The sequence below is a fragment of the Eschrichtius robustus genome, chromosome 16, assembly GCF_028021215.1.
Source record: "Eschrichtius robustus isolate mEscRob2 chromosome 16, mEscRob2.pri, whole genome shotgun sequence".
NCBI lineage: Eukaryota > Metazoa > Chordata > Mammalia > Artiodactyla > Eschrichtiidae > Eschrichtius > Eschrichtius robustus.
The window spans coordinates 86047308-86065185 of record NC_090839.1 but is presented as its reverse complement, the minus strand read 5'-3'; the positions used below and the strand labels follow the sequence as shown (position 1 = coordinate 86065185).

General features: G+C 51.0%; 1 protein-coding gene across 1 annotated transcript; it reads right to left on the bottom strand.

Annotated features, from left to right (window-relative positions):
• Positions 1 to 1638: 1638 nt before the first annotated feature.
• ACTL6B (actin like 6B) lies at positions 1639 to 13726 on the bottom strand. Its single transcript, XM_068524269.1, has 14 exons — positions 13702 to 13726; positions 13178 to 13254; positions 12818 to 12983; positions 12413 to 12513; positions 7578 to 7675; positions 6862 to 6956; positions 6690 to 6796; positions 5914 to 6003; positions 5703 to 5764; positions 5470 to 5584; positions 5277 to 5357; positions 5083 to 5178; positions 4787 to 4873; positions 1639 to 1719 (listed from the first exon to the last, which is right to left on the bottom strand). Exons 1-14 carry the CDS (start codon positions 13724 to 13726, stop codon positions 1639 to 1641), a joined length of 1281 nt encoding a protein of 426 aa, XP_068380370.1.
• Positions 13727 to 17878: the final 4152 nt, after the last annotated feature.

Here is a 17878-nt window from a genome sequence, read left to right as displayed (position 1 = left end):
CAGCCCTGGCAGGCAGCCTGAGCCCAGGCCCTTCTCTGCCTCCCCCCGTCCCAGGGTGGGGGCACAGTCCGGGCTTCAGGTCAGCCTTCCAGACACGGCTCCCAGCCCAGGCTAGAGGATGAGGGGCTGTGCCCTCCCCTGCCAATCCCTCCGCAGTCCCACTCCTGCCCTCTTCTTGCAAAACAATCAATTTTTTGGCCTTGGGGCAGACTTTGGCCTCTAGTTCCCGTCAAGGCTGGGGGAGGAGGGCTGATGGCTGGGGAAGGCGGAGATATGGATGCCCCCTCCACCCTCCTGCTTCCTCCCCTCCCAATGTCCTTGGGGACTCCTTCGTAAGCTCCCCACCATGAACACCTCTGCCCCTTCCTCATCTGGCTTGCAGGCTCCCCAATACCCAAGCCCTGTATGTAACACATTAGCTGCCCTCCCAGTGGAATCCCTAGCTGAAGGGGCCACAGTGGTGTGACCTGGGGTTTGGCCTGGCCATGTGGGTGTCTGTCCCATTGGAATCAGGCTGCAAGGGGGGTCCAGGCTCCTGCTGGCTGCTGGGGAGGGAGGTGCATGGGTGGGAGCACATGGTCAGGCAGGACCGGTGAGTGCTCCAGGATGGGGATCCTGCCTGGAGTCAGGGATCTGTGGATCAAGGCCCACCAGGCATCAGTGGAAAGAGTCCTGGCCAAGGCATGGGCAGAGCTGGGTAACGTTGGACAAGTCATGGTCCTCCCTGGGCACCTGCGCCTCTTTGGTTACCAAAGGACTTGGACCACACGGATTTCTATCTCTTTGGGGTCTGGGGACCTCAGAACACAGGCACAAACTGCTAAGTTTTACCTGCAGTTTCAGGCAGGGGGCAAGGAGCTCTGGAATGGAAGGGCTCAAGGGCCCGGTGTCGGGGTCTTCCTGGGAGACCTCAGTTCCTACCCGAGTTGGGAGACAAGTTCTGAGCTGCTGGGGCGTACCGGTGCCACATTCCCTGTCCCACTCTTGTCACCGCCTAGCGCCCCGGAAAAGACAGCGCAGTCCCGTCTCACCTGAGCTGTGGGTCCAGGGGTGCTTAAGTGCGGCCTCCCGGGAGGCCCGAGGCCCCGCCCACCCAAGGTCCCACCTCCGGCCCCGCCTCTGGGGCGGCTCCTCGGCTCCGCCCCGCCCCTACCGCCGCATCCTCTCTCCTGCTCCCACTTCCCGCGGTAGCTCAGCTCCTCGCTGGGAGCCTAATTGAGCGACTTTCCCGGGTTCTCGCTGCGTGATCCTCCCTGGATTGCGGCCCCTTTGAAACCTGAGGCATCCGTGGCTCCTACGGCTCTGCCCCCGCCCGCAGACCTTGCCCTGGCGTCCACCGTGCGATTCCGAATGGGTATAGGTGTGGTCCTCCCTTCTCCTCTCTCCAGACCCCTGCCCCCACTGCCCACCCCCAAAGAGGCCAACTTTTTTTTTTTTTCTTAAAACATTTTTACTCCTTTCAACCCAGAAACGTCACAATCTAAGAGGACGAGTGGGGAAGGGAAGAAAAGCGGGCGCTGGGAGCGTTGGGGGCTTCGATCTGCGCTGGCGGAGCGGAGGTGGGGGAAACCATCTCCTTGCTTTCGCGTTCCCTCCCCCACCGCTGCAGGCGGGCCTGTGGATGGGGAGCGGGCGCCCTCAGGGGCACTTCCGCTCCACACACTGCTTCCCGCCCTCCTCATATTCCTGCTTGGAGATCCACATTTGCTGGAAAGTGCCCTGGGTCGAGGGGGCGACATCGGCGGTCAGGGAGGCCCTGGAGAGAGGGAGAAGCGCCTCCCCACACTCCTCCCGCGCAGGCTCGACCCCTCGGAACCGCCTCCTCTCAAGCCCAAAGCCCTCCCGCAGCCACCAACTTGCCCCATCTTCCTGTCCCCTCCTTCGTATTCAGAGGGCGAATGCCCGCTTCATATCGTTCAATCCACGATTCATTCATTCAACAAGTATTTATTGAGCACCAGTCTGCCCGGGGCCCAGGGCTGTTCTCGAGCTGGGAGGTGGAGCTTACAGCCCCAGGCCAGCCAACCGGCGCCCCAACACTCCACATCCCTTCTCCACCAGATACCCTATCACTCCATCAGGCCTTCCAAACACGCCAAGTCGCCCTCCTTCCCAAGAAAAATCTTTCCTCCTCCCTCCCCACCATTCCGACACCACCTAACATCAGGATATTAGGATGTCATCACTTTGGCGCCCCACCTCCACCCTCCCGCTGAAACAAGCGCCTTGAGGGTCTCCAGCCATGGCATTTCAGACTGCACCCTCTCTGTGGTTGTCCTGCCTCTGCCTGAAAGTTAGTGTGTGTGTCCCTGCTTCTGTCCCTTGGCGTGTCCAGGAAGAACACGCCTTCCTGGACCAGGTCATTCCCCTCCCTTCTGCTCACGTGCCAAAGCCCCACCCTTCCCACCATCTCTGGTTTCCAGTGCGAATCTCCGCGCTGAGTTCCAGACCCAAATACAGTAAGCCCCCTACATACCAACGAGTTTCCTTCTGAGAGCATGTTCTTAAGTCCAATTTGTTCCTAAGTCTAACAAAGTTAGCCTAGGTACCCAACTAACACAATCGGCTATATAGTACTGTACTTTAATAGGTTTATAATACTTTTCCCACAAGTATATTATGTCTGCTGAAATAAATATAGATACTAGGGATCCAAAGAAATCATAAAGACCACACATAATACTGAACGCAGTTTTAACAAATGTGGTCACAGTGAAGTAACTGGATTAAAAAGATGGTATCTGATTTTTATCTATCATTCCAATATCTATAATATCTAATGTACATTCCTATTCAAAATTCTTCAGAGTGAAATTATTTTATGGGCTTGAAATGTAAGTTTTAAAGAAATATTTTATTCTAAGGTTGCATATTCTAAGAAGTTCTGCACTAGTACCAATGAAATGAACACTTCTATTTTTTACTAGTACTGTACTACTGTACTCTATACAGTACTGTACAGTAAAGTACACAAAAGCACAATCACTTGTGGAGGATACACGCATGTGACAATGTACGCCAGACACGTGAACTATGTGATTGGACATGCGAACGCACATTCGCATCTTTGAAAGTTTGAAACCCGAAGGTTCATAAGTAGGGGACTTACTGTAGTCAGCTGTCTTTGGACACCTCCTCCTCAGTGTCCCCTGGGACCTCACCCTCAACATGTCCACAGCTGTGTTCACTATCTTCGCCCACACCTGCCCCAAACCTGCTTCTCTGGTCTTTCTCACCTTCTACAGTTGCCCTGTCCAAATCCAGTGGCCATTCGCTACATGGAACACTTGAAATGGAGCTATTGAGCACTTGAAATGTGGCTAGCCTGAAATGAGATATGCTCCACATGTCGAATATATACCGGATACGGAAGACTAAATCCAGAGAAAAGAATGTAGAACAATTTCATATTTATATTGGTGACATATTGAAATGATAATACTTTGGATATATTGGATTAAATACGATATATTCTTAAAACTTAATTTCACATGTTTCTTTGGACTCTTTTTAAATATGGCTACTAAAAAATTTTAAATGACATATGTGGCTCACATTACATTCCTCTTGGACAGAACTGCCAGGAGCTAGCATCCTGGGCCTCGTCCTTGACCCCGTTCCCTCTTACCTCGCGTGTCCAAACAGTGTCCACATTCTGTCAGTCAGACCTCTGATAAGCTTTCAATTCCACCCCCTGATATCCGCTCCGCCGTCAAACGCAGGTCACAGTGGAGACCACAGCAGCCCTCTCCACTCTCTGCTCTGCAGCCCAGGTGAGCTCACTCAACTCAGATCTCAACGCATCTGCCCACTGCCTTTGGCCTTGCCTGGCTCCCCCCAGGAGCCAAGCACCCTCTCTCCCACTTTGCCTCATAAGTTCTTACTCACTCTTTCATCTCAGCTTGAGTGCCCCTTAAGAGGCCCTTCCTGACCCCTGAACGAGATCAAGTCTTCCTTTGAAGGAACACCCCACACTTTGTGATGACCTCCTGTTTAATTGTCTCGGCTTCCAGACTGTTCCCATGCACAGAGGCGGGGACTAGGTCGGGCTGTCTGTCCACTTCAGGTGCACAGGAGGCCCTCAACAACTGTGTGACTGACACACGCTCAGCCCTGAGCTAACTTCAGGGGTTCAGTCTCCTGTCACTCTGACCATTGTTTCTGTCTCCTTGGGGGCACCCACTCTAGTGGATATCCTCCTTGTCCTGTCATGGCCCTGCTGTCCCCCTCTGTGTGGCTGACACCTGCCCCCCCAGATGCAGTTTGCATCTTCACCTCTCGCTCAGCGTCTTGCCTCTATCCCAGCAGCTGGTCCAGACTGAACTCCCCACCTACCGCCCCAGAACCAACCTGCCAGCCTCCTTCTGTTTGCCCCTTGCTCACCACCCCATCCCCACTGCTACCCATTCCATGACTCCAGGACAATAGGAAGAACCTCCTGGCAAGGTCCCCTCACATCCAGCTCATACCCTGATCCCCAAAGACTCATGTCTGACATAACCTTCCCAAACGTGCCTGTGGCCGTCACATCACCTTGCCCCAAACCTTCAGGGTCTCACCCTGGCACATAAGACCACCACAATCTCATCCCAGCCAACCTCTGCGGCTTCCTGTCCTCCACTCCTTGATTTGTGTCCTGATGTAGGATCCACCTTTCTGGGAGCACTGACTGCCCTTTCATAAATGTTTGTTGAATGAATGAATGAGGAGGCAGGCAAGGCGATGGGGGCTGTCTGGATCTGCCCTTCCCCACATTCAGCGCTAGGCCAGGCCCCTCCCCTCTCACCAGTGAGGCCAGGATGGAGCCCCCGATCCAGGGGCTGAACTTGCGCTCCATGGTGCTGTTGCTGGCGATGAGCTTCAGTCTCATGCTCTGGGGAGAAACAGGGGCTGTGGGAAGCAGACACCTGGCTTCTGGGAAGGGACAGGGCTGGGGGTAGGGAAGACTGGGAAGCCACAGCAGGAAGGGGCCACTCTGGTAGCCAGAACGTTTGCTTGATGTGTGGGAAGGAGGAAGGACTTGGTCCTGAAGGGCTGAGCCAGGACTGGAGTCCAGCGCCCTGGCCAGGGGTGGGTTCCTACCGGTGGAGTCTTCTGGGAAAGCTCTCGATTGAGCCTGTCAGTGAAGCCCTGGAGCAGCGTGTTCCCACCAGTGACAATGACACTGCCGTACAGGCCCTGAGAGCAGGGAGGAGGAGTGAGCAGTCACGGGACAGCCCCTCCCTCCCCCCCGCTTCTCCTGGGCCCCTCTGCCAAGACTCAGGCTTGGGCCTCACCGGGCGAATGTCAATGTCGCACATGCCGATGCTGGTGGTTACCACGTGGCCCACACCTAACATGGTGTTCCCCGAAAGGCCCTGCAGAGAAAGGTGACTGGGCTTTGGGCCCTCTGTCCCCTCTTCCAGACCTCTGTGATCCTTCCCAGCTTCTCCCACACCCCAGGATCCAGGGCCCTCCACCCAGCCCCACCTTGACATTGGAGGGATCAAACAGGCCCTCAGGGATGCGGAGTCGCTCCGCACCATAGTCTGTGTTGTAGCCATTGGGCATCTCGTAGTGCACTGTGGGCATCTGCGCAGCCACCCTGGCCAGGAAGGAGCAAGACTCTGCTTGGGGGTGCTCCCAGAAGGCCAGTGGTCCCCCCTGAGCTCCAGGCCTGCCCCCTTCCCCACCCCACCCCGCCAGCCATGAGCTGCACTTACTGCTCGTCATAGGGAGAGTCTGAGACCTGCAGCACGGAGGCCTGGAAGTCCTGGATCACCTCCTGAGAACCCAGGGAGGTGGTGAGGGCTGGGTTCCCACCTCAGGCCCCACCGCACCCCGCCTGCAGGGCCTCTGTCCCTCCCCGCTGCTCATGGCAGGGGACTAGGAGATGGGGGGGCGGGGCTTTTGGGGGTTTCTCCAGCGCCTCACATTGCACATGTAGTTATGCCAGGACTTGGAAACCTGGGGTAACTTCTCCTTCTTCTTCCAGTTTGGGGGGGCGCCCTCCCGTACGGGCTCCTGTGGGGACACAGCCTGTGAGCACCCCTCCCCATCCCACACTGGCCCAGCCCACCCTGACCGCACTGCCAGCTCTGCAGCTAACGGGCACTGGGTTCTCTGCTCTGTTGCCCAGAAAAGGTGTTTCTCCCCCTTCCCTGTTAGAGGAGAGAGAACGGGGAGAGCCCATCCCCACAGATGCCATGTGTGCAGTGGGTACAGCTGATCTGAAAGGCTTTGGTCAGAGAAGATTGAGGGCCTGGGGAATCCAGTAGGTGCCAGACCTTAAGGAAACAGCCTTTTATGGATCCATGTTCCACGTGGGGGTCCCTTGCATACAGTGTCTCATTTAACACTCGCGGCAGCCCTACGTGCTGTTATTCCATTTTACAGGGGAGGAAACTGAGGCTTGGGAGCTTCAGTCTCATGCTCTAGGTCACACAGCTCTTCTGTGGCAGAAGCAGACCTTGAACCTGGGTCTACTGGACACCAGAACCCACCACACTGACCCTCACATACACATCCTGCTAGCAGTTGGCTGTGGGACCTCGGCCATATCCCTCAGCCTGTCCAGATCTCTGACGCCTCAATTGCAAATTGAGGCCTGAGGGTCCTTCTGGGGCCTGGTTGCTCCCCACCCTGATATCTGATGGGTCAGTAGGTCGACAGTCATAGGGTCAGTGCCCAGGACATCCCAGAGGCTCCACCTTGGCTGCGATCATGTAGGGCGGGATGATGTCAATTGCCATTTCCTGGAAGAGCTCTCGGCACTGCATGGAGATGAAGTCCCCTGCCAGGGGTGACTTGACAATGCCTGGAAAGGACGGGTTGTCAGGGCCTGGTCCCTCAAGGCGCCCCCGACCCCTGCCGAGGCCCCACCTTGCTGCAGGACGTAGCCATCGTGCACTGGAATGGCCGTGGTGTGGGTGGCCCCACTGTCCAGCACCAGACCTGTGGAGCGTCCATTTGCAAAGCTGGTGTGGGATGGGTAGGTCAAAGAGACAGCAGCAGCAAGAGGGGGCTGGGACCCGAGTCTGGCCTAGTCACTCTCTTCTTTCCTGGATCCAGCCCATTCCCAGTCTGCAAATCTCTCCTTCTAGTTTGTGACCCATCTGTTAGAGAAAGGCAGCTGAGACCCTTGTCACTTTTTTCTTGTCTGAATCACACTCTCTTCCTCTATTCCTTCCTTTTGAGCTCCCAGCCTCTCTTTAGGTTTAGTTCTATGTCCCATGGGCTCTCTGAAATTAGGGGCTATATCGTTCCACTGCCTAGCATAGGGTTCAATGCAAGGCAGATCCTTAAATAAAATAAATGCTGATTGGCTGCTTGGGAAGGGAACAAACACGTCAGTGTCATATACCCTTCCCTCCTCCCTCCAGCCCCAGCCCCTGCTGCCTACCTGTCCCTACTCTCAATGCTCAGCCTGATCCAAGGAATGGGAAAGGGTCGCTGAGCTGGCCACTCCAAGGTCCAAGGCACTTAGCCCCCATCCAGGATATTACTCTCCATAGAATCAGGCCCAGCCTCCAGCTCAGCACGCCACACACCCCACCCTGACCCTCCACTCTGGCAGAGTAGCTTAACCCAGTGGATACGCAGTAAGCACAGCCGTCTTGCACAAGAAGAAGGCAGGAATGTTGTACTGCTCGAACATCAGCTCTGTCAGCTTCTCCCGCTTGGCCCGTGTGTTCCACTGAGGAGAAAGTGCAAGAGGGGAAGATTCAGGACGGGAAAGGCACCGATCCACGTACACACCCCCCACCCCAACACGTGTCTTGCGCTGAGGACAGAGGTCAGGTCCCCTGACCCTCATAGATCTTTAGAATGTGAGAACTATAAAGAACTTTAAAGATCACAATTCAAACTCAACTGAAGAAAACAAAACTCAGAGAGGGAAACTGGCCAAGATCACACAGAAAGCTCTTGGTCGAGCTGGGTCTAGAGTCACAGTCTCTTGACTCGTAGCCCAGTGCTCTTGATTGTGCAATACACACTTCAGCCCCACTACCCCCAGCCGCCAGTACATCCCTCTTCCTCACTCTAATCATCTCAGAGGCAAGAAAGCTGAGGAAGAAGATTTCTGGGTAAAAATGTTGGATTGAATACAAACATCTACTTTTATTCCCTCCCAAGATCCCAGCAAAACTATAATAGAGGGGGAATTAATTTAAAAAACAACAACAAAAAAAACCAAACTCACAAAAGCCAACAGGCACATACAAAGATGCTCAATATTTTTAGCCATTAGGGAAATGCAAATCAAAAGCACAATGAGATTCCACTTCACACCCACTAGGGTGGTGATAATAATTTAAAAACAAGACAAAACGAAAAAACAGAAAATAACAAGTGTTGGAAAGGATGTGGAGAAATCAGAACCCTTGTCCATTGCTGTTGGGAAGGTTACATGGCTCAGCTGTAGAAAATGATTGGCAGTTCCTCAAAAAATTAACATAGAATTATCACATGCCCCAGCAATTTCACTCCTAGTTATATACCCAATGGAATTGCAAACAGGTACTCAAACTCAAGCTGCCCACAGCAGCACTATTCACAAGAGCCAAGGTGGAAATAACTCAAATGTCCATCAGCAGATAAATGGAAAAACAAATTGTGGTATATCCATACAATGGAATAGCACTCAGTCAGCTACAACATAAATGAGCCTCGAAAACATTACGCTAAGTGAAATGATACAGACATAAAAAGTCACATACTGTATGATTCCATTTATATGAATGATCCAGAATAGATATATCCATAGAGACAGAAAGTCAATTGATGGTTGCCAAGGGCTGGGGGCAGGGGGAGTGGAGAGAAGCTGCTAAATGAAAATGGGTTTTCTTTGGGGGTGATGAAAATGTTTTGAAACTAGATAGAGGTGATGGTTGCAGAACATTGTGAATGTATTAAATGCCACTGAATTTTTAACTTAAAAAAGGTTAATTTTATGTCATGTGAATTTTTCCTGAGAGAGAGACAGAGAGGCATAAACCCTTAAAGGTTGAGAAGAATAAGAAATGAGAAAAGAGCAACAAATTTTTGAAGGTTGGAAATCAGTTAGGTGAGCAGTAACTGACTTAACAGATTCAAGAATGCTGACTCCTAAACTGGTAGTGGAAAAAGCCAACAACAGCCTGTGTTAAATGGCAGAATCCTCACAGGGATTGGGAATTGGTAGTTCTGAACTTCCAGGAACTTCCAGGTACCTCTGGAAGTGTAAGGAAAGGGGAAATAAAATAAGATTGTTTAAAGCTATTCAAGTAACAGATCCCTAAACTCTCATCCTAATTCCATGTCACTAGGCTATTGCCCACTCCAACCTCAGCAGAAGAGTGGAAGTTTATTCTCTGGAGAGAGTAAAACTGAGGGTCTCTGAACTGGTGGGACACTTGTCACTGTTGGGAGTGAGGACACTATACTTAAAAGAGGGGAATTAAGTGATGCCATGCATATTGAATGCTGATAACATCAGCCCTATTTGCTCACTTGGCTTCCAGAAAGGGGTTGGGCAGTCCTGTCTTCAGGTTGGAAGTCTTCCCTGTGAGTTACATCAAAGATCTAAAAATGCAACATCCCAGTCAGACCATCCTATAACAAAGACTGCAGTCAGCAAGTCCCCCTTCCCAATCAGCTTTTTAGTCCCCCATTCCTAAACATATGCAGACAACCAAGGATTTGTGGAAATCTGAGAAAAACCTAGGAAATGAGATAAAGACTCCCAAGAAAGGGCAGGGAAAAAAAGCAACTTGGAAGAACAATAATTATACAAGGAGATGAAAACTTCCAAAGACAAAACTAATAATATCCCTATGAGATAACAAATAATATTGCACCCATGAAATAAGAATAGGATGCTTTAAAAAGTAACATTCATGGAATAATAAAGACCTCCCGGGAAATAAAAATACAGGAGCAGGAATGAATTAAAAACTCAATAGAAGAGTTGAAAAACAAATTGAGGGAATATCTTGGAAATTAGAGGAAAAAGATAAAGAGATGGAAAACATAACAGAAAAGATGAGAACATTAGGAGACCAGTTCAGGAGGTACAAAATCCAAATAATAGGATTTCTCAAAAGAGAGAACAGAGAAAATTGAAAATAATAAATCATCAAGTAAGTAAATTGTTTTCACTGAGTTGAAAGACATAGGTTTCCAAAATAAAGCGACACATTGAGTGTCCAGAGCCATAGACAAAAATAAACCAATATAATATTGTGAAATTGTAAAACACTGAGGACAAAGTGAAAATTTTATAAACTCTAAGAAAGAAAAATAAGTTACACCAAAGGATCAGGAAATAAATGTTTTTGGCCTTCTTGATGGTAACAGTAGATGCCAGAAGACATTGGAGAAGTGCCTTCAAGATTCCAAAGAAAAATGATTTCCAGCCTGGAGTGTTATACCTAGCTAAACTATCAATCCAAGGTTAGACATGCAAGGTCTCAAAAATGTTACTTCTTATGACCTTTCTACGGCAGTTAGTGGACGATGTGCCCCATGAAAACAAGGAAGAAAATCAAGAAAAGGAGTCATGTGATACAGGAAACAGGACTTCTAATACAGGAGAGGGGCAAAGTGTTTCCTTAAGATGATGGTGAAGGGAGATGTCAGGATGATAGCTACATCTTCTGCATAGAAGGTAACTAGTCCAAAGCAGAGCAGGTCAGTGGGCTCCTGAAGAGATTTCTTGAAGAAGAAATTGATAGAACACCTTAAGGAATTAATGTCTTGAGAAAAGATATAGATAACTGATGAACAATTTAGGGCCACATTATTAAGTAGATACAAAAACTAAGGAAAACAGAACCAAGACAATTTTCAGTGCTAGAGAAAACAAAAAGTTGCACAGGAAAGGAAAATAAACCACAGTTTATTGCTGGTTCAGGCCTGATTAGCATACATAATAATAAGAGTGTAATTACTGAATATTGATCTTAAAAAACAATTAAAACCCTAAACTACAACTGTACTTTAGGTAAGAAATAAGAAATGTGTGTGGTATGGGCTGGGGAGGAAAGAGAGCCAAATGCTCATTTTCTATAGTGGGAAATCCACAGATAATGTTTAAAGCTAAAAAATTCACAATCAGCTATTTAAGTGTGATATTTAGAGATATAAAAGGTAATGGCAGGACTTCCTGGTGGTCCAGTGGTAAAGAATCTGCCTTACAATGCAGGGCACATGGGTTCGATCCCAGGTCTTGGAACTAAGATCCCACATGCTGCAGGGCAACTAAGCCCACGCGCCTCAGCTAGAGAGCTCATGTGCCCTGGAGCCTGCATGCCACAACGAGAGAGAGAAAATACGCACGCCACAACTAGAGAGAACCTGCGTGCCACAACGAAGAGCCCGCGCCGCAATGAAAGATCCAGCATGCCGCAACTAAGATCCGACGCAGCCAAAAAAATAAATAAAAAAAATAAACAGGGGCTTCCCTGATGGCGCAGTTGTCAAGAATCCGCCTGCCAATGCAGGGGACACGGGTTCGAGCCCTGGTCCGGGAAGATCCCACATGCCGCGGAGGAACTAAGCCCGTGCGCCACAACTACTGAGCCTGCACTCTAGAGCCCGCGAGCCACAACTACGGAGCCCACGCGCCTAGAGCCTACGCTCTGCAACAAGAGAAGCCACCGCAAGAAGCCTGCGCACCGCAACAGAGAGTAGCCCTCACTCACTGCAACTAGAGAAAGCCTGCGCGCAGCAACAAAGACCCAATGCAGCCAAAAATAAATAAATAAATAAATAAATAAATTTATTAAGAAATAATAATAAATAAATATTTTTTAAAGAAGGTAATAGCTAGTGGGAAGCAACTGCATAGCACAGGGAGATCAGCTCTGTGCTTTGTGACCACCTAGAGGGGTGGGATAGGGAGGGTGGGAGGGAGGGAGATGCAAGAGGGAAGAGATATGGGAACACATGTGTATGTATAACTGATACGCTTTGTTATAAAGCAGAAACTAACACACCATTGTAAAGCAATTATACTCCAATAAAGATGTTAAAAAAAAAAGGTAATAGCAAAAAAGAAAAAAAAAAAGCTAAAAGAGAGAAGAGCAACTGCCTCTGGAAAAGGGGCAATAGAAGGAGGAGGCTATGAATGGCATTTTTTTTCTTAACATACTTTATAAAACAAATTGATTCTTTACATGTATATATAATATTGACAAAGAATTTAAGTTAAAAGGTCATAAAAGGACTTGGGGTGGTGGGGCAGTGTATAAGGTTGACTGGGGGAAGGGCAAGTGGATAGAGCTGGAGGAGAGAGGGAGGCATGGAGACTAAACCAGGCAGGAAGGAAAGTGGCTGAAGATGATGGAGTTGGAAGGAAAGTTTGAAAAGCGAAGTGGAATGAGTGATGGCTTGAGGAGAGAGGTGAATGGTGGGCCCCAGGGCTTGACTAGCAGCTGGATGAGGCACTTACCGGGGCCTCGGACATGAGCACTGGGTGCAGATTTGGCTCAGACTTGACGTGTTTGCTGTAGGTGTGATCCAGGATCGCACGGAAGCACTCCCAGTCCTCGACTGGGGCCAGGAGACCAGTGGAGAGATGAGGGTGGGCGGGCAGGAGTCCAGGGACAGGAAGGAAAGGAAGGAGGGAAGGAAAATCCGGGGGAGGGGAAATAAGACAAGCTCCAGCAGAAGTCCCCCCTTCCCAGGAATCTGGTGGCCCCTGGTTAGGAACCAGGCAGCTGTGGGAAGAAGTGAGGGCATCCCTGGGACTTGGGTCGCTGCAAGGAAGACTCTGTGGATGTGGGGTGCTGTGCCCCAGGTTGTTGGGTGTGGGCTCTGAGTCTGTGTCAGGAGGCAGTGGGTGGGGGCCCCGTACTCATGCCATTCTTGAGGGGTGACATGACCTCCGCTCCATCCCGAGGCACGTGGAGGGCATTGGTGTCGATGTGAAAGATCTTCCCTTTCTTCTCCTTCTCCCCCTCCAACTCCAGCCCGCCCCCCTCCTCCGCGGCCAGCAGCCCCACCGTGGTGGGGAAGTCAGCCTGGAGGGGGGCATGGGCGGAGAGAAATCAATCTCTTGCCCGGTTCCAGGCCCATGGCAGGGCCCTCAGCCCACCCCTGGGTTTACTCCCGCATTCCCACTCAGCAAAGCTTCTCTCTGGGCTCCGAGAGCCCTGGATCACCGGGAAGCCTGGAGGGGAGCCCTAGGTTTTGGGGAGGGGGCTGGAAGGCTCACCTTGGGGCAGTCCTCCCCAGCGTACCCAGCGCGGACTGAGAAGGAGCCAATGTCAAAGACCAGCGCCCCCACCTCATCTGTGCGGGGAGACAGACTTGTGAGGGGATCTCTCCCAAACTGTCTCCTCTTGGATTGTTCCGAAAGGAGGTCAGGGCAGAGCCACCTTCAACGCCGGACGGTGCGGGTGGGAGCTCGGCCAACAGTTTAGGGTCCTGGGAGTGAGGGTCAAGACTCCAAAGTCCCTTTCTGCTCAGTGGCCGTTTTCAGGCCACTCTCCTTGCTGGGCTGGGGGCCGGGCGGTGGTGGGTTGAATGGTAGAGAGGTTGGGCCCGGTGCGCGCGAACGTCCGGGGGCGGGGGTCGAAGGTGGGAGTGGCGCAGGACGCAAACCAGGGGCTAGACCTGCTCGAGCGCCGAGGTGCCAGGCCCCAGGGTGCCCAGAGCTTGGGTCTCGCGGGTTCGGGGCGCTGGGATTCGGGCGAGGCCGCGCCAGGCTGGAGAGCCCGAAGCCCGGGGCTCGCTCACCTCCGCCGTAGACGCCCCCGCTCATAGTGCCCTCTCGGCGCTGCTCGCGGCCCGTGGGCGGCGGCGGGATCAGCACCGAGGCTGCCGGACAGCTCCCGGGACCCCGGGCGGGGCGGGGCTCGGGGCGGCCAATCGGGAGGCCAGGCTCCCCGCCCCCAACGGCGCCGCCGATAGGCTGAGAAGCCAGACAATAACCCGGCAGGGGGCCGCTGCTTTAAAGAGGCAGACACCTCAACCTTAGGCGCCGGGGAGGGGATTAGCAAGCACCTCGAGGCCGGCCCTAATGGATAGGCTGGCAGAGAGCAGGAGCGCGCAAGAGATGGAGACCTTGTCCATTCGGAGACTGTAGGGTGACTGACGGGGCCCCTGCTCCCTTACTTTTTAAAATGGGGTCTAGGAAAGGGCGCCGTAGTCTCCGAGACGCGTCCATTCTCAGGCTCCTGAGCGAGGTTCTGCCATACCCAGGACTGAATGAAATCACTGGGAGAGGGAGGAAAGGGAAGGAGAGGGAGAGGTACAGGAAGGGGTTGTCTCCATTTTCTCCCTGTTGCTTGCCACCGTTGTCTTTCTGATGGTCCCTCTTTTCCTCGCTGGTCCTCTGGTGCCTGGGCCTTATACATACACACGTGTATGCACATGTACACACGTTCACACATGGCGCTCAGCTAACCCAGCTTTAGCTTCCTTTCCCTCTCCCTCTCTTTTCATCTGTTCTTCTCAGGAGTTATTTATCAAGCAAGTAGATTTTCCCCTCATAGGCTCCTAGGTCCTTCTTGGCTCCTGGCATGAGGCCATCTCCACAGCAGTTTTGAAAGAGAAGGCGAAGGAGTGGCTCTGACAGCCTGGCTCAGCTAAGAGACTCTTATGTGAGCATATGGGTAGGTGTGTGCCTGTATGTATGTGAGTGTGTCAGCATTCGTGTGCATATGCATATGTGCATGTGTTGGGGGCCCTCCCACCTACTTGTTTAGGGGTGGGGGGCAATAAGACCAGAGATAGCATTGGAAGAGGGTTCTGTGTGATGGCCGGCCCAATGCCCCTGAAGGTTCTCAGCTCATCAGATACTCATTCTGTAAGGGACTCCACCCTTCCTCAGCCAAAGGACAGATGGTTTGAGCTGGCTCATCCGTTACCCACTGGCGACAGTGGCATTTCACATGCCCAGGGTTGGTTCTGAGCCCAGTCCTGGCTCCCCAGACTGGAGGCTTCGGTGGGAGGGGTGAGCTGATTCAGGAGTCGGGAAACAGAAATGTCCCAGAGTGAGCCTAGGTCAGTCATTGTCCTCTATAAATTGAGGCCTGGATGAATTGCAACAGCCCCTTCACCTCTCAGCGCCTCATTTCTTCATCTTTCAAAATGCTGAGGTGAGAATTAAAGGAGAACACTGGAGGGGAAAGTGATTCTATTCATGGTCTGCACCTCTCCTTTTTGTTGACATTGAATGATGTTGCTTCACTTCCCTTGTTAATTCACCTTGTCAATTCCCACTATCCCCTCCCCCATCCCAGTCAGGATCTCAGATTCAGAAACTACCCCAGTCAGGGGAAACCTTACTGATCATGGATACAACTCCTAGATTTTATAGGGATTTCCCCAGATAGAGGCAGGGCCCTGTCTTGAGTCACACAGCCCACTGGGGTGGAGCCAGGACGAGAACTCACATCTCGCATCAGCCAGTTGACAGGTGACCTTGTTTCATAACACCTGTGTCCCTCTGCAAGCTTCACTGTCCCCATTTGTAGAACAGCTGGTGGTGAGGACTCAGTCTGATGCCAGAATCAAGTTCCTGGCTGAGAGCTGGGCACACAGGGCTATTCAGCAAACACTGGGTCTTAAGAAAATCCCTAGGGCATTTTTGAGGCTTTAATATTATTATCCATTTATTCATAAAAATCTGTAGTCTATCTGGTAAAATGATTTTTCCTCTCATGGTTGGTGGAAAAGCGAAAGTCAGCGAACTACCGACTAGACTTGATTTACCGCCCAGTCAACTGTGGCCAATTTCCATTTGTCATAGGATCTGACATGATATTCTATTGCATGATGGAAGTGGTTAAGGTAAAGTTTATTAATATATTTCATTCATCCATTCATTGATTCAACAAATATCTTTTATGCCTACGGTGTGCCAGGCATTGTACAAGGTATGGGAATACTAAGGTGCATAAGATATATTCCTGCTCTCAAGGAGTCTTGGTGCAGTGGGGAGCTCAGACATGCATGAAAGTGGGGTGAAATGGAGGCCCAGAGGAGGGAGGGGCTACCTGTCTCTGAGAGTCCAGGGAGGCTTCTAAAAGTGAAGTTTGAATTGTGAAGGATAAATAGGGGTCACTGGTGAACAAGGTGGGAAAGGTGTTCCGCCCAGAGAACAGGGTAAGCAAAGGTCCATACGTGGAAATAGGAGAGTTGGAGATGAGCTGGTGGCAGAGACCAGCGTCAGGGGAAGATGAAACTAGAAAAATAGTCAAAGACTGACTTGTTTATGCCTGAACCCTGTTTTTACTTAGCAAACACAAAGCATCTGCTATGTGCCAGGCACTGTTATAAATGCTTTACAAATATTAAGTAATTTAGTCCTCATAATGACCCGATCATCATCCCCATTTTGCAAGGGAAACAGAGGCATGGAGAGGTAAATGACTGGCCCAAGTTCACTCAGCTGGTAAGGGACAGCTGAGATTTGAACTGTGGCATGTGAAGAGTATTGGTCCTGGGGAAAATGTTGCCATACTTCTATTCATTTCATAGATGTTCTCCAGGTGCCTGATAGGCACTGGGAATAAAATGGCTCATATAACTTGATGTGACTCTCACTGAGTTTAATGTCTATTTTAGAAGATGGATGATTAAATAGTTAGCTCAATAAAGTCATCTGGAGGTTCTCACATTGGCCAAACCTGAGCACCTGGTAATGACATTGAAGGTGGTAGGACTATGACCCCCAGACCCCACACCTTGGATAGGATTTGGCATCTTGTTTGGGTCTATTCATTGCTTGGTGAGCTCTCACCCAGACCTCTTCCAGACAAGCCAAGTGCCCTGGCTTCCCAGGGAGCCCCTAGTGCAGGTGGCAAGTGCCCAGAAAGAAAGTCCAGTAAACACTGCAACAGGCATGGAGCCAGCACTGCAGTGGGGCACAAACAATGATGTGGTTAGGGAGGCAATATTTAAACTAAGACTGAGAAAATGAAAAATTTCCCAGCTTACAGGAAGTAGAATTGGAATGGGGGGTGGAAGGCATTCTTAATAGAGGGGAAAAGACCCAGCCTCTGTGTCTTGCAAAGAAGTTTGGCCCCTCTCATGGAGTCAGTGGGAAACTACTGCATGGCTTTGAACAGCAAAGTTATACGATCCAACTTGCATTTTAGAAAGATACCTTCTGGCAGCTATTTGGTAGGTTGATTAGAGAAGGACTATCCTGAAAGGCCAGGAAATAGGCAAGAACCAAGGTAATAGCAGCTGGCATACAGTAGAACGGATAGATTTAAGCAATATTGGAGAGGTAGTACTGACAAGATGTATTCACTGATGACATAGACTGCTAGCCTTACATCAATAGCCATCTCCCTCCTTTCTTTTTTTGAAAAATAAATTTATTTATTTTTGGCTGCGTTGGGTCTTTGTTGCTGCGCGTGGGCTTTCTCTAGTTGCGGCGAGCGGGGGCTACTCTTCATTGTGGTGCGCGGACTTCTGATTGCAGTGGCTTCTCTTACTGTGGAGCACGGGCCCTAGGCGCGTAGGCTTCAGTAGTTGTGGCTCGCAGGTTCTACAGCGCAGGCTCAGTAGTTGCAGCGCACAGCCTTAGTTGCTCCGCGGCATGTGGGATCTTCCCGGACCAGGGCTTGAACCCGTGTCCCCTGCGTTGGCAGGTGGATTCTTAACCACTGTGCCACCAGGGAAGTCCCCCTTCTTTCTTCCTTTTTTTTTTTTTTTTGAAATAAATTTATTTATTTATTTATTTTTAGCTGTGTTGGGTCTTCATTTCTGTGCGAGGGCTTTCTCTAGTTGCAGAGAGCGGGGGCCACTCTTCATCGCGGTGCGCGGGCCTCTCACTATCGCGGCCTCTCTTGTTGCGGAGCACAGGCTCCAGACGCGCAGGCTCAGCAGTTGTGGCTCACGGGCCCAGTTGCTCCGTGGCATGTGGGATCTTCCCAGACCAGGGCTCGAACCCGTGTCC